Genomic DNA, 23,764 nt, shown 5'->3' on the forward strand with positions numbered 1-23,764 from the left:
TTTCTGTGACTGTCAAGCTGCATGAAGTTGATCTATGCTGCCTGTTCTGTTTGCTGATTCTGTTTGCTGGTTCATGAATATGCTTTATGCTTCTGTTTGCTCTATGCTCGACCATTCTGTTTGCTTCTGCTTTTTGTTGCTTCTGAATGGAAATGGTTTTACATTTTTATTTTACCTGAATCAGTTGATTTCTGTGACTGTCAAGCTGCATGAAGTTGATCTATGCTGCCTGTTCTGTTTGCTGGAATCTAGAAATAGTTTTTGATTCTCTATGCTGCCTGTTCTGTTTGCTGGAAATAGTTTTTGATTCTCTATGCTGCCTGTTCTGTTTGCTGGAATCTGGAAATAGTTTTTAATTCTCTATGCTGCCTGTTCTGTTTCTGATTGTTTTAGATGGAACAATCACAAAGTAACTCATAGCTACAAGATAATGCTGTTCAAAATTCTCAAACTGGTTCATCTAGAGGTAAATCTGATCCAGCTTGGCAGTATTTTACAGTGAGGTATGACAAAAATAACAAGGCTCAATATACATGTATTTTCTGCTTGAATACTTATAATGGAGGGAGGATATATAGAATGAAATATCATCTTGCAAAAATCCCTGGACAAATTAAAGTCTGTAACAAAGTAACTGAAGATGTTGAGCTTCAATTCAAAAGGCTTTTAGAGGAAAACAAAAAAATAAGGCAGAAAAAAGAAAATTTACATCTGAGTGTTATGATGTGGAAAGTGAAAGAGAAGCGGAAGAAGAGGGTGAAGCGCCTAATCCTGTACAACCTCCGGCTCCTGCAACAATGGGAGACAAAGGAAAGAGAAGAGCGATTGCTGCTACTCCAATTGGAAGTTATTTTAAGGAAAGGACTACGCTAGGCTCTCAACCAGCTTTGAAAAGTGTCTTGGCCAGTAAACAAGTTAAACACAAGGTTAAGTTGGGGCTTGCAAGATGGATCATTGATGCACGGATTCCATTCAATGCAATTCAATCGCCTTACTTTCAACCTGCCTTGGACGGCGTTGCTGCAATTGGACCTGGTTTCAAGGGACCGTCGTATGACGAAATGAGAGTTCATTTGCTGGCCGATCTTAAGAAGGAGTGTCAGTTACTTGTTGAAGGTTATAGGAGCTCGTGGAAAAGGACTGGTTGTACACTGATGGCAGATGGCTGGACTGATCAAAGGCAGCGTACGTTAATTAATTTTCTAGTTTATTGTCCTGCTGGTATGTCATTTGTTAAGTCTGTTGATGCTTCTGATATGATAAAAACTGCCGATACCTTGTTTAAATTGTTTGCTGAGGTTATTGAGTGGGTTGGGTCTAGTAACATTGTGCATGTGGTTACTGATAATGCTGCGAATTATGTATCTGCTGGAAAACTCATTCATGAAAAGTATCCAAACATTTTTTGGTCTCCTTGTGCTGCTCATTGCATCAATCTTATCTTAAAAGACATAGCAAGTCTTCCTCACATAGCTGACCTTGCCTCTCGTGCTTCAAAAGTGACTGTCTTTGTTTACAATCATATGATTTTCTTGTCATGGCTTAGAAAAAGAAAAGAGTGGAAAGAAATTGTTCGACCAGGTGTAACACGTTTTGCTACTGTTTTCATTACTTTGAAAAGTATATATGATCATAAACAAGACTTGCAAGCATTGGTGATTGACAAATATTTCACTTCTCATAAATTATCCAAGAGTGTCAATGGGAAGATGGTTAGTTCAATTATCTTGGATAGTAAGTTTTTGGAGGATTGTTTTACTACTGTTATGCTTGTTGGTCCTCTAATTAAGTTATTGAGGCTTGTTGATGCTGATGAGAAACCTTCTCTGGGTATCGTGTATGCGGGCATGCAAAGAGCCAAAATTAATATCAAGACAATGTTTAGAAATAGGAAATCTGCATACACACCTTATACAAGTATCTTGAAAATGCGGTGGGATAAGCATTTGAAGCGTGACCTCCATGCAGCAGCATACTTTTTGAATCCAGATTACTTCTATAGTGAGGGGTTTGTTGAGAAGGCAAATATCTTGAGGTCTTTGCTTGATTTATTTGATATTGAAACTCTTTGCGATGACTCGGTTGCCGCAATGCAAGAGATACAGTTGTATCGAGATCGAAAAGGAAGTTTTGGAAGGGAAAGTGCATTGAAAGCAATTAAGAGACTTGAACCTGGTAAGTATTTATATTTCTATGTTCAATTTACTTTGAATGTTTTTTAAATATTGAATGAGAATTGATAGTTGAATTTCATATTCTGGTAGGTGAATGGTGGAGGCTACACGGTGGGAGTGCTCCTAACTTGCAAAAATGGCAATTCGTCTTCTTCATCAACATCTCATCATCCGGCTGCGAGAGGAACTGGAGCCTCTTTGAACAAATCCATTCAAAGAGGAGGAACCGATTAGAGCATCAAAGGCTAAGTGACATTGTTTATGTCACTTATAATCTACGCCTTCAATCTAGAATGCATCGCAAGAAGAAGAAGAAGACAATATGATCCACATTGAGGCATTGAAAATTTAATCTATACGGATAATGCTATGCCTTCATATCCTACAGGTTATGAAATAGCAAAACTTGTCATTTCCTCTCATATCTGATATAGTTCTAACTTTAATTTTTTCTTGGTTTTCTATTTTATTTTATTAGATGGAGGAGATGTGGAACTTGATATGGATTTCCTAATGTTGCTGATTCTTCAAATACAGCTTCTTTTGGTGGTACCTCTGATGATGGTGGCTTGGATACCTGTTTATGATGGAGATGTTGGAACACTTAATGATAATTATGATTTTGATGAGTGCATCTTTGATTAGTTGAAAACTTGTAGTAATTGTATCTTTTGAATGTAGAATATTAGGGTTGTCATTATGTACGTTTATTTTTTGTTAGTTATAAACTTTAATGTTTGAAGTTGTTTGTGAACCTCTAATATTAAGTAAGGATAATTTATTATGTGAAAATATTAAATTTATTAAGTTAGAAATTATGAATTTATATACTAAGATATTTTAAGTTTTAATAATTTTATTTAATATTTAATTAAACCGGTTGAACCCCGGTCGAACCAGTGAACCATTAAACCAGTGACCTCACCGGTTCATTGACCGGTCCAGTTTTCGCAACCTTGCTCAAGTCTCAACAGTCAAAATTATTCAACAATTATTCAATTCAGTAACAAGTCCACGGATTAACTAACAACAATTATTCAGCAATTATTCAAGCCAGTAACAACAACAAGGTTCACAGACTAACTAACAAGTAACATCAATTATTCAATAATTATAGTTTAAAAAAATGTAATACCTAGAACTAAATGCTAGAACTGGCGTCGGCGAGACAGTGGCTGCGCAACGGAGGCAGGAGGCGAGGCCGGCGACGGTGGTTTCGAAGCTCAAGCATGGCTGCACACGATGGAGGATAACGACTTTGCGACAGAGGCTTCAAAGCTCCAAGTTGCGATGGCGGCGGGACGGAAGTGAAGGAGGAGCTCAATGATGATGAGAGGAAGGGTGATGGCCTGATGGGAGTGGTGCGCGTGTTTGCCGTTTTAAATCCCCGGTTTTGGCATCTATCTGAATAGTTTTTAGCATCGATTTACGGTTCGACCGGCCGATTCGAACCGGTTTTCAGAACCTTGGGCAAGAGTGAGTAAATAATCTGTGCTTCTTGGGAGAGACCGAGAGAGTGAGCTTTAGGACGCTTGGGGCCTTCGGTTTGCCATTGGCAGATTAGGGTTTATGTTTTTTTAAACTAAAACGACGTAATAGTGGGAGGTTTTTCTAGAAAATAATTAATTTTTTATTCGTCCGGTTTTCAAAAACCGGCTCACCAAACCCAAACGGGCCAAACAAGTTTTTAAAAACTAGTGTATAAGAAAGACACATAATTATCGATCTGTACACCGGAAAAAAAAAACATAATTATCAATATAATTTTCTATAAATATGTATAAATACGAGATTAATTAAAGTGATAACTATTTTAACTTTTAATTACAAAGTATTAGATTCAAATCTTAAAAATGATAAAATAGTTTATATAAATTATATTGAATGAATTATACATGGTAGATAATAGGATTAAATATTTTTTATTCCTAAGTTCTCGAGTCAAAATCAAAATTATCTTCGACCTTTTTTTCTCATTAAAATCATCCTCAATGTTATAAAATCATAATTAGTATGAACGTTTTAAGGCGCCCCCAATATATGTTTTCAGATACCACTATACAATTACAACCCGTCTTTACTCAATGGATACAAAATACCCACGCTTTAGCACCAAACACAACGGCTTCTGGTGCAACAACAAGCACCAGTTTGACTTGGGGCGGTGGTGGTTTAGTGGCAGTGGGGGACAAGGTTGCTTTCTTACCTATTCCATTAGGAACTGTAGATTTTTTGGTCCATCACATTCATGCATTTACAATTCATATAACGGTATTGATACTCCTAAAGGGTGTTCTATTTGCTCATAGCTCACGATTAATACCGGATAAAGCAAATCTCGGTTTTCGTTTCCCTTGTGATAGACCTGGAAGAGGAGGGACATGCCAAGTATCCGCTTGGGATCATGTCTTCTTGGGGCTATTCTGGATGTACAATGCAATTTCAGTAGTCATATTCCATTTCAGTTGGAAAATGCAGTCAGATGTTTGGGGTACTATAAGCGATCAAGGGGTAGTTACTCATATCACAGGAGGAAACTTTGCGCAGAGTTCCATTACCATTAATGGGTGGCTCCGCTCTTTCTTATTGCCCTTATGTGATTTGAACCGGCGTAAGGAGGTTCAGTCAAGTATAGTATCATGCTTATTCGGCAATGGGTTAACCTCATCACCCCGATCTTCATCATCACTTATGACAGCGATAGAAAGACATCAAGCTTTTATCATCATTTGAGACGTCGTTAATGGTTCCTCTTTTCAACTTTCCAATTCAAAAAAGGGAGATGGAGAGGAATGTCTAGGTTGGTGGTGCACGAAATTGTGATCATCAATGGCGCCATTAACATGGTACGCTCAATTGCAATCTCAACTCTTTATCACAACTTCGCACAACTAACCAGCAAGTGCACTGGGTCGTCCAAGTAATAAACCTTACGCGAGTAAGGGTCGATCCCACGGAGATTGTTGGTATGAAGCAAGCTATGGTTACCTTGTAGATCTCATTCAGGCAGATTCAAATGGTTATGGATGATTTATGAATAAAGCATAAAATAAAGATAGAGATACTTATGTAATTCATTGGTGAGAATTTCAGATAAGCGTATGGAGATGCTTTGTCCCTTCCGTCTCTCTGCTTTCCTACTGTCTTCATCCAATCCTTCTTACTCCTTTCCATGGCAAGCTGTATGTTGGGCATCACCGTTGTCAATGGCTACAGTCCCGTCCTCTCAGTGAAAATGTTCAACGCGCTCTGTCACAGCACGGCTAATCATCTGTCGGTTCTCAATCAGGTTGGAATAGAATCTATTGATTCTTTTGCGTCTGTCACTAACGCCCAGCCTTCAGGAGTTTGAAGCTCGTCACAGTCATTCAATCATTAAATCCTACTCAGAATACCACAGACAAGGTTTAGACCTTCCGGATTCTCTTGAATGCTGGTGGATGAAATTGTGATCCATGTTCTAATTATTTTGAGATGAAGGCTTCTAAGGGGCACCAGCTGAATTCACAACTCCGTTCAACTAACCAGCAAGTGTACTGGGTCGTCCAAGTAATAAACCTTACGTGAGTAAGGGTCGAATCCACAGAGATTGTTGGTATGAAGCAAGCTATGGTCACCTTGTAAATCTCAGTTAGGCAGAGTAAAATTGTTTATGGGTTCGAAAATTAATAATAAGAAAATAGATGATATATAATAAAAGGGATAGAAGACTTATGCAAATTCATTGGTAGGAATTTTAGTTAAGTATATGAAGATGCTGTATGGCTCAAGGACGCCTGCTATTCTCCTGCTTCTACTCAATCCTTCTTACTCCTTTCCATGGCAAGCTGTGTATAGGGGTTCACCATCAGCGGTGGCTACTTTCAATCCTCTCGGGAAAATGGTCCTCTGCGGCTGTCACTCGCATGGCTAATCGTCTGGAGGCATCACCCATGGTTGATGGCTACATCCCATCCTCGCAGTGAAAACTACGCTCACGCACTCTGTCACAGCACGGCTAATCACTGGTTGGTTCCTGCGCCTACTGGAGAATCCCTTGATTCTTTTGCGTTTGTCACTAACGCCCAGCACTTGCAAGTCTGAAGCACATCACAGTCATTCATTACCGGAATCCTACTCGGAATACCACAGACAAGGTTAGACTTTCCGGATTTTCAGGATCCTACTCGGAATACCACAGACAAGGTGAGACTTTCCGGATCCTCATAAATGCCGCCATCTATCTAGCTTATACCACGAAGATTCTGTTGGGGAATCTAAGAGATACACATTCAAGCTCTGTTGCATGTAGAACGGAAGTGGTTGTCAATCACGCGCATTCATAAGTGAGAATGATAATGAGGGTTATTGACTCATCATATTCATCATGTTCTTGGGTGCGAATGAATATCTTGGAATAAGAATAAGAGAGATTTGAATAAAAGAAAATAGAACTTCATTAATACTTGAGGTACAGCAGAGCTCCACACCCTTAATCTATGGTGTGCAGAAACTCCACCGTTGAAAATACATAAGCGAAAGGTCCAGGCATGGCCGAATGGCCAGCCCCCATGTGGTCACAAGACCGAATGATCAAAGACGTCTAATACAATAGTTAAATGTTCTATTTATAATAAACTAGCTCCTAGGGTTTACATGAGTAAGTAATTGATGCATAAATCCACTTCTGGGGCCCACTTGGTGTATGCTTGGGCTGAGCTTGATCAATCCATGAGCTGAGGCTTCTCTTGGAGTTGAACTCCGAGTTATGACGTGTTTTGGGCGTTCAACTCCGGATCATGACGTTTTTCTGGCGTTTAATTAACTCTAGACAGCAGCATGTACTTGGCGTTCAACGCCAAGTTACGTCATCATTCTTCGAATAAAGTATGGACTATTATATATTGCTGGAAAGCCCTGGATGTCTACTTTCCAACGCCATTGAGAGCGCACCAATTGGAGTTCTGTAGCTCCAGAAAATGCATTTCGAATGCAGGGAGGTCAGAATCCAACAGCATCAGCAGTCCTTTTGTCAGCCTTTTTCAGAGTTTTGCTCAAATTCCTCAATTTCAGTCAGAATTTACCTGAAATCACAGAAAAACATACAAACTCATAGTAAAGTCAAGAAATGTGAATTTAACATAAAAACTAAGGAAGACATCCCTAAAAGTAGCTTGAACTTACTAAAAACTACCTAAAAACAATGCCAAAAAGCGTATAAATTATCCGCTCATCACAACACCAAACTTAAATTGTTGCTTGTCCCCAAGCAACTAAAAATCAAGTAGGATAAAAAGAAGAGAATATACTATAAATTCCAAAATATCAATGAAATATTAATTATAATTAAATGAGCGGGACTTGTAGCTTTTTGCTTCTGAACAGTTTAGGCATCTCACTTTTTCCTTTGAAGTTTAGAATGATTGGCTTCTCTAGGAACTTAGAATTTTGGATAGTGTTATTGACTTTCTTAGTTAAGCATGTTGATTCTTGAACACAGCTACTAATGAGTCTTGGCCGTGGCCCTAAGCACTTTGTTTTCCAGTATTACCACCGGATACATAAATGCCACAGACACATAACTGGGTGAACCTTTTCAGATTGTGACTTAGCTTTGCTAAAGTCCCCAGTTAGTGGTGTCCAGAGCTCTTAAGCACACTCTTTTGCCTTGGATCATGACTTTAACCACTCAGTCTCAAGCTTTTCACTTGGACCTTCATGACACAAGCATATGGTTAGGGACAGCTTGATTTAGCCGCTTAGGCCTGGATTTTATTTCCTTGGGCCCTCCTATCCATTGATGCTCAAAGCCTTGGATCCTTTTTACCCTTGCCTTTTGGTTTTAAGGGCTATTAGCTTTTTCTACTGCTCCTTCTTTTTCTATATACTCTTTTTAGCCATTTTTTTTTCGAATGCTTCTTCTTTCTCACTGCTTTTTCTTGCTTCAAGAATCAATTTCATGATTTTTCAGATCATCAATAACATTTCTCTTTGTTCATCATTCTTTCAAGAGCCAATAATTTTAACACTCTTAAACAACAATATCAAAAGACATATGCACTGTTCAATCATTCATTCAGAAAACAAAAAGTATTGTCACCACATCAATATAATTAAATTAAATTCAATAATAAATTCGAAATTTATGTACTTCTTGTTCTTTTGAATTAAAACATTTTTCATTTAAGAGAGGTGAAGGACTAATGGATTTTATTTATAGCTTTAAGGCATGGTTACACACTAATGATCATGAAGTAGAGACACAAAAACATAGGTAAACACAATACTAAAAAACCGAAAACAGAAAGAAATAAAGAACAAGGAATGAATCCACCTCTAGTGGCGTCTTCTTCTTGAAGGACCAATGATGTTCTTCAACTCTTCTATGTCCCTTCCTTGCTTTTGTTGCTCCTCCCTCATTACTCTTTGATCTTCTCTTATTTTTTGGAGAATGATGGAGTGCTCATGATGTTCCACCCTTAATTGTTCCACATTATGGCTCAGATCTTCTAAGGAGGTGTTGAGTTGCTCCCAATAGTTGTTGGGAGGAAAGTGCATTCCTTGAGGCATCTCAGGGAATTGTTGATGATGAGCTCCCTCATGCATCTCTTGAGGGCCGTGAGGAGCTTCTCTTGCTTGCTCCATCCTCTTCTTGGTGATGGGCTTGTCTTCTTCAATGGAGACATCTCCCTCTATGATAACTCCAGCTGAGTAACATAGATGGCAAATAAGGTGAGGGAAGGCTAGCCGTGCCATGGGTGAGGACTTGTCGGCTATTTTGTAGAGTTCATTGGAGATGACCTCATGAACTTCTACTTCCTCTCCAATCATGATGCTATGGATCATGATGGCCCGATCCACAGTAACTTCAGATCGGTTGCTTGTAGGGATGATGGATCTTTGGATGAACTCCAACCATCCTCTAGCTACAGGCTTGAGGTCCAGTCTTCTTAGTTGGACCGGTTTGCCTTTGGAGTCTATTCTCCATTGGGCGCCTTCCACACATATGTCCATTAGGACTTGGTCCAACCTTTGATTAAAGTTGACCCTTCTTGTGTAGGGGCGTTCATCACCTTGCATCATGGGTAAGTGAAACGCCAACCTCACATTTTCCGGACTGAAATCCAAGTATTTCCCCCTAACCATTGTGAGATAATTCTTTGGACTTGGGTTCATACCTTGGTCATGGTTCCTAGTGATCCATGCATTGGCATAGAACTCTTGAACCATTAATATTCCAACTTGTTGCATGGGGTTGGTTAAGACTTCCCAACCTCTTCTTTGAACTTCATGTCGGATCTCCGGATACTCATTCTTCTTGAGCTTGAAAGGGACCTCAGGGATCACTTTCTTCTTTGCCACAACATCATAGAAGTGGTCTTGATGGCTCTTGGAGATGAATCTTTCCATCTCCCATGACTCGGAGGTGGAAGCTTTTGCTTTCCCTTTCCCTTTTCTTGAGGAAACTCCGGCCTTAGGTGCCATTGGTAATGGAAAACAAAAAAAAGCTTATGCTTTTACCACACCAAACTTAAAATTTGCTCGTCCTCGAGCAAGAAAGAAAAGAATAGTAGAAGAAGAAGAAGAGAATATAGTAGAGAGGGAGAGAGTAGGTTCGGCTATATGGGAGAAGAAGGGGTTTGTGTTGTGTGAAAATGAAGAAAAATGGAAGGTTATTTATAGGGAGAGGGAGGGTGGGAGTTCGGCCATTTGGGTGGGAATGGGTGGGAAATTGAATTTGAATTTTATGAGGGTAGGTGGGGTTTATGGGGAAGAGGAGGTTGATGTGAATGGTGAATGGGGTAATTGGGAAGAGGAATTGAGGTGATTGGTGAAGGGTTTTTGGGAAGTGTGATATGGGGAAGAGTGAAATGAGATTTGGAGTAGGAGAGTGTGATTAGGATTAAAAGGTAAGGTGGGAATATGGTAGGTGGGGATCCTGTGGGGTCCACAGATCCTAAGGTGGGGATCCTGTGGGGTCCACAGATCCTGAGGTGAAAACAAATACCATTCCTTCACCATATAGGCATGTAACATGCCTTTATGCATCATTCTGGCGTTCAAACGCCCATTGGTGCATGTTCTGGGCGTTCAACGCCCATGTAATGCATGTTTCTGGCGTTGAACGCCAGTTTCATGCTTGTTTCTGGCGTTCAACGCCAGTTTGTCCTCTCTGTGCACGTTCCTGGCGTTTAACGCCAGGTTGTTGCTTGTTTCTGGCGTTCAGCGCCAGAATGGTGCTCTGTTCTGGCGTTGAACGCCAGCCAGATGCACCTTACTGGCGTTGAACGCCAGTCTGCGCTACCTTCAGGGTGAAAAATTTTTTTCTTCTGTTTTTGACTCTGTTTTTAATTTTTTTGATTTTTTTCGTGACTCCTCATGATCATGTACCTAATCAAACACAAAAATAACAAAGAAACAAAATAAAATAAAATTAGATAAATAAAATTGGGTTGCCTCCCAACAAGCGCTTCTTTAATGTCAATAGCTTGACGGTGGCTCTCATGGAGCCACAAGGTGATCAGGTCAATTTTAGTGTGGTCCCAACACCAAACTTAGAGTTTGGATATGGGATCTTAACACCAAACTTAGAGTTTGGTTGTGGCCTCACAACACCAAACTTAGAGTTTGACTGTGGGGGCTCTTCTTGACCCTGCACTGAGAGAAGCTCTTCATGCTTACTCTCTTCTGTCACAGAGGGATGGCCATGTGCCTTAAACACAAGGTATTCCCCATTCAATTGAAGGACTAACTCACCTCTGTTGACATCTATCACAGCTCCTGCTGTGGCTAGGAAAGGTCTTCCTAGGATGATGCATTCATCATCTTCCTTCCTAGTGTCTAGGATTATGAAATCAGCAGGGATGTAAAGGCCTTCAACCTTTACTAGCACGTCCTCTACTATTCCATAAGCTTGTCTCATTGACTTGTCTGCCAATTGTAATGAGAACAAGGCAGGTTGTACCTCAATGATCCCCAGCTTCTCCATTACAGAGAGTGGCATTAGATTTATCCCTGACCCCAGATCACATAGAGCTTTTTCAAAGCTCATGGTGCCTATGGTACAAGGTATTAGAAACTTGCCAGGATCTTGTTTCTTTTGAGGTAGAGCTTTCTGAATCCAAGTATCCAGTTCATTAATGAGCAAGGGAGGTTCACTTTCCCAAGTCTCATTACCAAATAACTTGGCATTCAGCTTCATGATAGCTCCTAAATATTGAGCAACTTGCTCTCTAGTTACATCTTCATCCTCTGCAGAGGATGAATAGTCTTCAGAGCTCATGAATGGCAGAAGGAGATTCAATGGGATCTCTATGGTCTCTATATGAGCCTCAGATTCCTTTGGATCCTTAATAGGAACTTCCTTCTTGCTTGAGGGACGCCCCAGGAGGTCTTCCTCACTGGGATATTCGTCCTTCTCCTCCCTTGTGCATTCGGCCATATTGACTATGTCAATGGCCTTGCACTCTCCTTTTGGATTCTCTTCTGTATTGCTTGGGAGAATACTGGGAGGAGTTTCAATAACTTTCTTACTCAGCTGGCCCACTTGTGCCTCCAGATTTCTAATGGAGGATCTTGTTTCATTCATGAAACTAAAAGTGGCCTTTGACAGATCAGAGACTATATTGGCTAAATTAGAATTGTTTTGTTCAGAATTCTCTGTCTGTTGCTGAGAAGATGATGGATATGGCTTGCTATTGCCCAACCTATTGCGTCCACCATTGTTAAAACCTTGTTGAGGTTTTTGTTGATCCTTCCATGAGAAATTTGGATGATTTCTCCATGATGAGTTATAGGTGTTTCCATAAGGTTCACCCATGTAATTAACCTCTGCCATGGTAGGGTTCTCAGGATCATAAGCTTCTTCAGAAGCTGCCTCTCTAGTACTGTTGGATGCATGTTGCAGTCCATTCAGATTTTGAGAGATCATGTTGACTTGTTGAGTCAACATTTTGTTCTGAGCCAATATGGCATTCAGAGCATCAATTTCAAGAACTCCTTTCTTCTGAGGTACCCCATTATTCACGGAATTCCTCTCAGAGGTGTACATAAACTGGTTGTTTGCAACCATGTCAATGAGTTCTTGAGCCTCTTCAGGCGTTTTCTTTAGGTGAATAGATCCACCTGCAGAATGGTCCAATGACATTTTCGAAAATTCAGAGAGACCATAATAGAATATATCTAATATGGTCCATTCTGAAAACATGTCAGATGGACATCTTTTGGTCAGCTGCTTATATCTTTCCCAAGCTTCATAGAGGGATTCACCATCTTTTTGTTTGAAGGTTTGAACATCCACTCTCAGCTTGCTCAGCTTTTGAGGAGGAAAGAAATTATCTAAGAATGCAGTGACAAGCTTATCCCACGAGTCCAGGCTATCCTTGGGTTGTGAATCCAACCATACTCTAGCTCTGTCTCTTACAGCAAAAGGGAAAAGCATGAGTCTGTAGACTTCAAGATCAACTCCATTCGTCTTTACAGTCTCACAGATCTGCAAAAACTCAGTTAAAAACTGATAAGGATCTTCAGATGGAAGTCCATAAAACTTGCAGTTTTGTTGCATTAAAGCAACTAGTTGAGGCTTAAGCTCAAAGTTATTGGCTCCAATGGCAGGAATGGAGATGCTTCTTCCATCAAACTTGGACGTTGGCTTTGTGAAGTCACCAAGCATTCTCCTTGCATTATTATTATTTTCGGCCATCTCCTTCTCTTGTTCTAATGTTTCTGAAAGGTTACCTTTAGAATAATTTAATTTAGCTTCTCTTAATTTTCTCTTCAGAGTCCTTTCAGGTTCTGGATCAATTTCAACAAGAGTGCCTTTATCCTTGTTCCTGCTCATATGAAAGAGAAGAAAACAAGAAAAGAGAGAGGAATCCTCTATGTCACAGTATAGAGATTCCTTTATGTTAGTAGAAAAAGAAGGGGGTAGAAGAATGGAGAGGGGGATTCGGATTTTGGATGAAGAGAGGTGAAGAGAAGTGTTAGTAATTAAATAATCAAATAGAAGAAGAAAAGAGAAGAGAAAATTCGAAAATAATTTTGAAAAAAAGAGTTAGTGATTTTCGAAAATTAGAGATAAATTGTAATTAAAATTTAATACATGAAACAATTAATTAATTAAAAAGAACTTTTGAAAAAGAGAGAGATATTTTCAAAAATAGAAGAGGGAGAAGTAGTTAAGTGGTTTTGAAAAAGATAAGAAACAAACAAGAAGTTAGTTAGTTGATTGAAAAAAGATTTGAAATCAAATTTGGAAAAGATAAGAAGATAGTAAGTTAGATAAGATATTTTGAAATCAAATTTTGAAAAAGATAAAATTTTTTGAAAAAGATCAAATAAAAGATAAAAAAAAGATTTGATTCAAAAATTTTGAAATTATTTACTTCACTAACAAGAAACTACAAGATAAGATTCTAGAACTTAAAGATTGAACCTTTCTTAACAAGAAAGTAACAAACTTCAAATTTTTGAACCAATCACATTAATTATTGGTGAATTTTCGAAAATTACATATAAAGATAAGAAAAAGATTTTGAAAATAATTTGAAAAAGATTTTTGAAATTTTCAAAAAATAGAAAAAAAATGAAAAAGATATGATTTTTGAAAAAGATTTTGAAAAGATAAGATTTTTAAAATTGAAATTTTGACTTGGACTTGTAAGAAACAACTAATTTTGAAAATTTTTGACCAAGTCAACCCAAAATTTCGAAAATTTGGAGGGAAATAAGGAAAAGATATTTTTTTGATTTTTGAATTTTTAATTATGAGAGAGAAAAACAACAAAAATATTTAATGCATGAAATTTTTAGATCAAAACAATGAATGCATGCAAGAATGCTATGAATGTCAAGATGAACACCAAGAACACTTTGAAGATCATGGTGAACATCAAGAACATAATTTTGAAAAATTTTTGATGCACAGGAAACATGCAAGACACCAAACTTAGAAATCTTTAATGCATGGAAAATATGAATGCAAAAATGCACATGAAAAACAACAAACAACACAAAACAAGAAATCATCAAGATCAAACAAGAGGACTTATCAAGAACAACTTGAAGATCATGAAGAACACTATGAATGCATGGATTTTTCGAAAAAATGCAAGAAAAATTTTTCAAGCATGCAATTGACACCAAACTTAAAAATTGACTCAAGACTCAAACAAGAACACAAAATATTTTTGGTTTTTATGATTTTATGATTTTTTGTATTTTTATTATATTTTCTTTTCGAAAATATTTTTAGAAAAACGAAAAAGAAAAGAAAAATTTTGAAAAAGATTTTGAAAAGAAAATTACCTAATCTGAGCAACAAGGTGAACCGTCAGTTGTCCATACTCGAACAATCCCCGGCAACGGCACCAAAAACTTGGTGGACGAAATTGTGATCCATGTTCTAATTATTTTGAGATGAAGGCTTCTAAGGGGCACCAGCTGAATTCACAACTCTGTTCAACTAACCAGCAAGTGTACTGGGTCGTCCAAGTAATAAACCTTACGTGAGTAAGGGTCGAATCCACAGAGATTGTTGGTATGAAGCAAGCTATGGTCACCTTGTAAATCTCAGTTAGGCAGAGTAAAATTGTTTATGGGTTCGAAAATTAATAATAAGAAAATAGATGATATATAATAAAAGGGATAGAAGACTTATGCAAATTCATTGGTAGGAATTTCAGTTAAGTATATGAAGATGCTGTATGGCTCAAGGACGCCTGCTATTCTCCTGCTTCTACTCAATCCTTCTTACTCCTTTCCATGGCAAGCTGTGTATAGGGGTTCACCATCAGCGGTGGCTACTTTCAATCCTCTCGGGAAAATGGTCCTCTGCGGCTGTCACTCGCATGGCTAATCGTCTGGAGGCATCACCCATGGTTGATGGCTACATCCCATCCTCGCAGTGAAAACTACGCTCACGCACTCTGTCACAGCACGGCTAATCACTGGTTGGTTCCTGCGCCTACTGGAATAGAATCCCTTGATTCTTTTGCGTTTGTCACTAACGCCCAGCACTTGCAAGTCTGAAGCACATCACAGTCATTCATTACCGGAATCCTACTCGGAATACCACAGACAAGGTTAGACTTTCCGGATTTCCAGGATCCTACTCGGAATACCACAGACAAGGTGAGACTTTCCGGATCCTCATAAATGCCGCCATCTATCTAGCTTATACCACGAAGATTCTGTTGGGGAATCTAAGAGATACACATTCAAGCTCTGTTGCATGTAGAACGGAAGTGGTTGTCAATCACGCGCATTCATAAGTGAGAATGATAATGAGGGTTATTGACTCATCATATTCATCATGTTCTTGGGTGCGAATGAATATCTTGGAATAAGAATAAGAGAGATTTGAATAAAAGAAAATAGAACTTCATTAATACTTGAGGTACAGCAGAGCTCCACACCCTTAATCTATGGTGTGCAGAAACTCCACCGTTGAAAATACATAAGCGAAAGGTCCAGGCATGGCCGAATGGCCAGCCCCCATGTGGTCACAAGACCGAATGATCAAAGACGTCTAATACAATAGTTAAATGTTCTATTTATAATAAACTAGCTCCTAGGGTTTACATGAGTAAGTAATTGATGCATAAATCCACTTCTGGGGCCCACTTGGTGTATGCTTGGGCTGAGCTTGATCAATCCATGAGCTGAGGCTTCTTTTGGAGTTGAACTCCGAGTTATGACGTGTTTTGGGCGTTCAACTCCGGATCATGACGTTTTTCTGGCGTTTAATTAACTCCAGACAGCAGCATATACTTGGCGTTCAACGCCAAGTTACGTCGTCATTCTTGGAAGAAAGTATGGACTATTATATATTGCTGGAAAGCCCTGGATGTCTACTTTCCAACGCCGTTGAGAGCGCACCAATTGGAGTTCTGTAGCTCCAGAAAATCCATTTCGAATGCAGGGAGGTCAGAATCCAACAGCATCAGCAGTCCTTTTGTCAGCCTTTTTCAGAGTTTTGCTCAAATCCCTCAATTTCAGTCAGAATTTACCTGAAATCACAGAAAAACATACAAACTCATAGTAAAGTCAAGAAATGTGAATTTAACATAAAAACTAAGGAAGACATCCCTAAAAGTAGCTTGAACTTACTAAAAACTACCTAAAAACAATGCCAAAAAGCGTATAAATTATCCGCTCATCAAATGCCGCCATCAATTCTAGCTTATACCGCGAAGATTCCGATTAAGGGATCCAAGAGATATCCACTCAATCTAAGGTAGAACGGAGGTGGTTGTCAGGCACACGTTCATAGGTGAGAATGATAATGAGTGTCACGGATCATCACATTCATCAAGTTGAGGAACAAGTGATATCTTAGAACAAGAATAAGCTGAATTGAATAGAAGAACAATAGTACTTGCATTAATACTCGAGGTACAGCAGAGCTCCACACCTTAATCTATGGTGTGTAGAAACTCCACCGTTGAAAATGCATAAGAACAAGGTCTAGGCATGGCCGTGAGGCCAGCCCCATGATCTAAGATAGCATAAGACTACTCAAAGATAGCTACCAAGATAAGAATACAATAGTAAAAGGTCCTATATGTAGAGAACTAGTAGCCTAGGGTTTACAAAGATGAGTAAATGACATAAAAATCCACTTTCGGGCCCACTTGGTGTGTGCTTGGGCTGAGAATTGAAGCATTTTCATGTAGAGACTTTTCTTGGAGTTAAACGCCAGCTTTTGTGCCAGTTTGGGCGTTTAACTCCCATTCTTGTGCCAGTTCCGGTGTTTAACGCCGGGCAGTTTTGAGCTGATTTGGAACGCCGGTTTGGGCCATCAAATCTCGGGAAAAGTATGGACTATTATACATTTCTGGAAAGCCCAGGATGTCTACTTTCCAACGCAATTGAGAGAGCGCCAATTGGGCTTCTGTAGCTCCAGAAAATCCGCTTCGAGTGCAGGGAGGTCAGAATCCAACAGCATCTGCAGTCCTTTTCAGCATCTGAATCAGATTTTTGCTCAGATCCCTCAATTTCAGCCAGAAAATACCTGAAATCACAGAAAAACACACAAACTCATAGTAAAGTCCAAAAAAGTGAATTTTAACTAAAAACTAATAAAAATACAATGAAAACTAACTAAAATATACTAAAAACATACTAAAAACAATGCCAAAAAGCGTATAAATTATCCGCTCATCACAACACCAAACTTAAATTGTTGCTTGTCCCCAAGCAACTGAAAATCAAATAAGATAAAGAGAAGAGAATATGCAATGAATTCCAAAAATATCTATGAAGATCAGTATTAATTAGATAAGCCGGGCTTTTAGCTTTTTGCCTCTGAACAGTTTTGGCATCTCACTCTATCCTTTGAAATTCAGAATGATTGGCTTCTATGGGAACTCAGAATCCAGATAGTGTTATTGATTCTCCTAGTTAAGTATGATGATTCTTGAACACAGCTACTTTATAAGTCTAGGCCGTGGCCCAAAGCACTCTGTCTTCTAGTATTACCACCAGATACATACATGCCACAGACACATAATTGGGTGAACCTTTTCAGATTGTGACTCAGCTTTGCTAGAGTCCCCAATTAGAGGTGTCCAGGGTTCTTAAGCACACTCTTTTTGCCTTGAATCACGACTTTATTAATTTTTTTTCTTTTTCTTTTTCCCTTTTCTTTTTTTCGTTTTTTTTAATATTCACTGCTTTTTTTTTGCTTCAAGAATCATTTTTATGATTTTTTAGATCCTCAGTAACATGTCTCCTTTTTCGTCATTCTTTCAAGAGCCAACATTCATGAACAACAAATTCAAAGGACATATGCACTGTTCAAGCATACATTTAGAAGTCAAAGTATTGCCACCACATCAAAATAATTAATCTGTTATAAAATTCAGAATTCATGCAATTCTTCTCTTTTTCAATTAAGAACATTTTTCATTTAAGAAAGGTGATGGATTCATAGGACATTCATAACTTTAAGGCATAGACACTAAGACACTAATGATCATGTAATAAGACACAAATATAGCTAAACATAAGCATAAAATTCGAAAAACAGGAAAATAAGGAACAAGAAAATTAAAGAACGGGTCCACCTTAGTGATGGCGGCTTGTTCTTCCTCTTGAAGATCTTATGGAGTGTTTGAGCTCCTCAATGTCTGTTCCTTGCCTTTGTTGCTCCTCTCTCATGATTCTTTGATCTTCTCTAATTTCATGGAGGAGGATGGAATGTTCTTGGTGCTCCACCCTTAGTTGTCCCATGTTGGAACTCAATTCTCCTAGGGAGGTGTTGATTTGCTCCCAATAGTTTTGTGGAGGAAAATGCATCCCTTGAGGCATCTCAGGGATTTCATGATGAGTGGAATCTCTTGTTTGCTCCATCCTTTTCTTAGTGATGGGCTTGTCCTCATCAATGAGGATGTCTCCCTCTATGTCAATTCCAACTGAATAACAGAGGTGACAAATGAGATGAGGAAAGTGCTAACCTTGCCAAGGTAGAGGACTTGTCCGCCACCTTATAAAGTTCTTGGGCTATAACCTCATGAACTTCTACTTCCTCTCCAATCATGATGCTATGAATCATGATGGCCCGGTCTATAGTAACTTCGGACCGGTTGCTAGTGGGAATGATTGAGCGTTGGATAAACTCCAACCATCCCCTAGCCACGGGCTTGAGGTCATGCCTTCTCAATTGAACCGGCTTCCCTCTTGAATCTCTCTTCCATTGAGCGCCCTCTTCACAAATGTCTATGAGGACTTGGTTCAACCTTTGAACAAAGTTGACCCTTCTAGTGTAAGGGTGTTCATCTCCTTGCATCATGGGCAAGTTGAATGCCAACCTTACATTTTCTGGACTAAAATCTAAGCATTTCCCCCGAACCATTGTAAGCCAATTCTTTGGGTCTGGGTTCACACTTTGATCATGGTTCTTGGTGATTCATGCATTGGCATAGAACTCTTGAACCATTAAGATTCCGACTTGTTGAATGGGGTTGGTAAGAACTTCCCAACCTCTTCTTCGGATCTCATGTCGGATCTCCGGATATTCACTCTTTTTGAGTTTGAAAGGGACCTCGGGGATCACCTTCTTCATGGCCACAACTTCATAGAAGTGGTCTTGATGCACCCTTGAGATGAATCTTTCCATCTCCCATGACTCGGAGGTGGAAGCTTTTGCCTTCCCTTTCCTCTTTCTAGAGGTTTCTCCGGCCTTAGGTGCCATAAATGGTTATGGAAAAATAAAAAGTAATGCTTTTACCACACCAAACTTAGAAGGTTTGCTCGTCCTCGAGCAAAAAAAGAAAGAAGAGAGTAGAAGAAAAAGAAATAGAGGAGATGGAGGTGGCTTTGATTTTCGGCCAAGGGGAAGAAGTAGTGTGTAGGTTGTGTGAAAATGAGGTGGTGAAGATGGGTTTATATAGGGGTGGAAAGAGGGGTAGGGTTCGGTCATGTATGGGTGGGTTTGGGAAGGAAAGTGTTTTGAATTTGAATGGTGAGGTAGGTGGGGTTTTATGAATGATAGATGTGAGTGGTGAAGAGAATGGTAAGATTTGATAGGTGAGGGGTTTTTGGGGAAGAGGTGTTGAGGTGATTGGTGAATGGGTGAAGAAGAGAGAGTGGTGGGGTAGGTGGGGATCCTGTGGGGTCCACAGATCCTGAGGTGTCAAGGATAATTCATCCCTGCACCAAGTGGCGAGCAAAATTGCTCTTTCTGCCAATCCGGGCGTTAAACGCCGGGCTGGTGCCTATTTCTGGCGTTTAACGCCAGCTTGATGCCCATTCCTGGCGTTAAACGCCAGTCTGGTGCCCCTTTCTGGCGTTAAACGCCCAGAATGGTGCCAGACTGGGCGTTAAACTCCCATTTGCTGCCCTTACTGGCGTTTAAACGCCAGCAAGGTTTTCCTCTAGGGTGTGCTGTTTTTTTTTTCTGTTTTTCATTCTATTTTTATTTTTTCAATTGATTTTGTGACTTCCCATGATCATCAACCTATAGAAAACATAAAATAACAAAGGAAATTAGATAAATATAACATTGGGTTGCCTCCCAACAAGCGCTTCTTTAATGTCAGTAGCTTGACAGTGGGCTCTCATGGAGCCTCACAGATACTCAGAGAAATGTTGGAACCTCCCAACACCAAACTTGGAGTTTGAATGTGGGGGTTCAACACCAAACTTAGAAGTTGGTTGTGGCCTCCCAACACCAAACTTAGAGTTTGACTGTGGGGGCTTTGTTTGACTCTGTTTTGAGAGAAGCTCTTCATGCTTCCTCTTCATGGTAACAGAGGGATATCCTTGAGCCTTGAACACAAAGGATTCTTCATTCACTTGAATGATCAATTCTCCTCTGTCAACATCAATCACAGCCTTTGTTGTGGCTAGGAAGGGTCTGCCAAGGATGATGGATTCATCTATGCACTTCCCAGTCTCTAGGACTATGAAATCAGCAGGAATGTAATGGTCTTCAACCTTCACCAAAACATCCTCTACAAGTCTATAAGCTTGTTTTCTTGAATTGTCTACCATCTCTAGTGAGATTCTTGCAGCTTGTACCTCAAAGATCCCTAGCTTCTCCATTACAGAGAGAGGCATGAGGTTTATGCTTGACCCTAAGTCACACAGAGCCTTCTTAAAGGTCATGGTGACTATGGTACAAGGTATTGAGAACTTTCCAGGGTCCTGCCTCTTTTGAGGTAATTTCTGCCTAGACAAGTCATCCAGTTCTTTGGTGAGCAAAGGGGGTTCATCCTCCCAAGTCTCATTACCAAATAACTTGTCATTTAGCTTCATGATTGCTCCAAGGTACTTGGCAACTTGCTCTTCAGTGAAATCTTCATCCTCTTCAGAGGAAGAATACTCATCAGAGCTCATGAATGGCAGAAGTAAATCCAATGGAATCTCTATGGCCTCATTATGAGCCTCAGATTCCCATGGTTCCTCATTGGAGAACTCATTGGAGGCCAGTGGACGTCCATTGAGGTATTCCTCAGTGGTGATCACTGCCTCTTCCTCCTCTCCAAGTTCGGCCATGTGGGTCATGTTAATGGCCTTGCATTCTCCTTTTGGATTCTCTTCTGTATTGCTTGGAAGAGTACTAGGAGGGAGTTCAGTAATTTTCTTGCTCAGCTGTCCCACTTGTGCCTCCAAATTCCTAATGGAGGACCTTGTTTCAGTCATGAAACTTTGAGTGGTTTTGATTAGATCAGAGATCATGGTTGCTAAGTCAGAGTGGCTCTGCTTAGAATTCTCTGTCTGTTGCTGAGAAGATGATGGAAAAGGCTTGCCATTGCTAAACCTGTTTCTTCCACCATTATTGTTGTTGAAACCTTGTTGAGGTCTCTGTTGATCCTTCCATGAGAAATTTGGATGATTTCTCCATGAAGAATTATAGGTATTTCCATAAGGTTCTCCCATGTAATTTACCTCTTCCATTGAAGGGTTCTCAGGATCATAGGCTTCTTCTTCAGATGAAGCATCCTTAGTACTGCCTGGTACAGCTTGCATTCCAGACAGACTTTGAGAGATCATATTGACTTGCTGAGTCAATATTTTGTTCTGAGCCAATATGGCATTCAGAGTATCAATCTCAAGAACTCCTTTCTTCTGATTCGTCCCATTGTTCACAGGATTCCTTTCAGAAGTGTACATGAATTGGTTATTTGCAACCATTTCAATGAGTTCTTGAGCTTCCGCAGGCGTCTTCTTCAGATGAAGAGATCCTCCAGCAGAGCTGTCCAATGATATCTTGGACAGTTCAGACAGACCATCATAGAAGATACCTATGATGCTCCATTCAGAAAGCATGTCAGAGGGACACTTTCTGATTAATTGTTTGTATCTTTCCCAAGCTTTATAGAGGGATTCACCTTCCTTCTGTCTGAAGGTTTGGACTTCCACTCTAAGCTTACTCAATTTTTGAGGTGGAAAGATCTTTTCCAAGAAGGCATTGACTAGCTTTTCCCAATAGTTCAGGCTTTCTTTAGGTTGTAAGTCCAACCATATCCTAGCTCTGTCTCTTACAGCAAAAGGGAATAGCATAAGTCTGTAGACCTCAGGGTCAACCCCATTAGTCTTGACAGTGTCACAGATTTGCAAGAACTCAGCTAAAAACTGATGAGGATCTTCCAATGGAAGTCCATGGAACTTGTAATTCTGTTGCATTAGAGAAACTAATTGAGGCTTAAGCTCAAAGTTGTTTGCTCCAATGGCAGGGATAGAGATGCTTCTCCCATAGAAGTCGGGAGTAGGTGCAGTAAAGTCACCCAGCACCTTCCTTGCATTGTTGGCATTGTTGTTGTTTTCGGCTGCCATGTCTTCTTTTTGTTTGAAGATTTCTATTAGGTCCTCTACAGAGAGTTGTGCCTTAGCTTCTCTTAGCTTTCGCTTCAAGGTCCTTTCAGGTTCAGGGTCAGCCTCAACAAGAATACTTTTGTCTTTGTTCCTGCTCATATGAAAGAGAAGAGAACAAGAAAATATGGAATCCTCTATGTCACAGTATAGCGATTCCTTGAGGTGTCAGAGAAAAAGAAAAATAGAAGGGAGAGGTAGAAGAATTCGAACTTATCAAGAAAGATAGAGTTCGAATTGTGCATTGAGGAGGAGTGTTAGTCCATAAATAGAAGGATGTGAGAAGAGGGGAAGAAATTTTCGAAAATAAATTAAAAAGATTTTAAAAACATTTTGAAAAAAATACTAATTGATTTTCGAAAACTAAGAGTGGAAAAAAAATCAAGTGATTTTTGAAAAAGATTTTGAAATTAGAAATTAAAAAGATATGATTGAAAACTATTTTGAAAAAGATGTGATTAAAAAGATATGATTTAAAAGATGTGGTTTTTAAAAAGATGTGATTGAGAAGATATGATTTGAAAAACAATTTAAAAAGATTTGCTTTTGAAAAATTTTGAAAACTTGAAAAAACATTGAATTAAAAACAAAATCTTCCCTCTGGTGCCATCCTGGCGTTAAACGCCCAAAATGGTATCCATTCTGGCGTTTAACGCCCAAAACACTACCCTTTTGGGCGTTAAACGCCCAGCCAGGCACCCTGGCTGGCGTTTAAACGCCAGTTTTCCTTCCTCACTGGGTGTTTTGAATGCCCAGCTTTTTCTGTGTAATTCCTCTGCTGTATGTTCTGAATCTTCAATTCTCTGTATTATTGACTTGAAAAGACACAAATTAAAATTTTTTTTTGGATTTTTAGTAATGAGGAATAATAAAAATGCAACTAAAATCAAATAGACAATGCATGCAAGACACCAAACTTGGAAGTTTGTATACTACTGACACTAACAAATTGAGAATGCATATGAGAAACAACAAAACACTCAAGACAAGAGAATTTAAAGATCAGAACAAGGAAATCATCAAGAACAACTTGAAGATTAATGAAGACACATGAATGAATTCGAAAAATGCAAGAAGAATAGAAATATGCAATTGACACCATACCCTAAAATGAGACACTAGACTCAACAAGAAACATAAAATATTTTTGGTTTTTATTATTTTGTAATTTTTTTTTGGTTTTTTTCAAAAATTGAGTGGAAAAGAAAATAATGATATCAAAATTCTTAATGAGAATTCCAGGAATCATGCAATGTTAGTCTAAAGCTTTAGTCTAAAGGAATTAGACATGGCTA

The 23,764-nt window shown here is 39.2% G+C and overlaps 1 protein-coding gene across 1 annotated transcript; it reads left to right on the forward strand.

The window, feature by feature from the left end:
- The first annotated feature begins 797 nt into the window (after positions 1-797).
- Positions 798-2,500, forward strand: LOC130934458 (uncharacterized). Its single transcript, XM_057864025.1, has 2 exons — positions 798-2,175; positions 2,265-2,500. Exons 1-2 carry the CDS (start codon positions 798-800, stop codon positions 2,498-2,500), a joined length of 1,614 nt encoding a protein of 537 aa, XP_057720008.1.
- The last annotated feature ends 21,264 nt before the right edge of the window (positions 2,501-23,764 follow it).

The sequence above is a fragment of the Arachis stenosperma genome, chromosome 6 (assembly GCF_014773155.1).
Source record: "Arachis stenosperma cultivar V10309 chromosome 6, arast.V10309.gnm1.PFL2, whole genome shotgun sequence".
Lineage (NCBI taxonomy): Eukaryota > Viridiplantae > Streptophyta > Magnoliopsida > Fabales > Fabaceae > Arachis > Arachis stenosperma.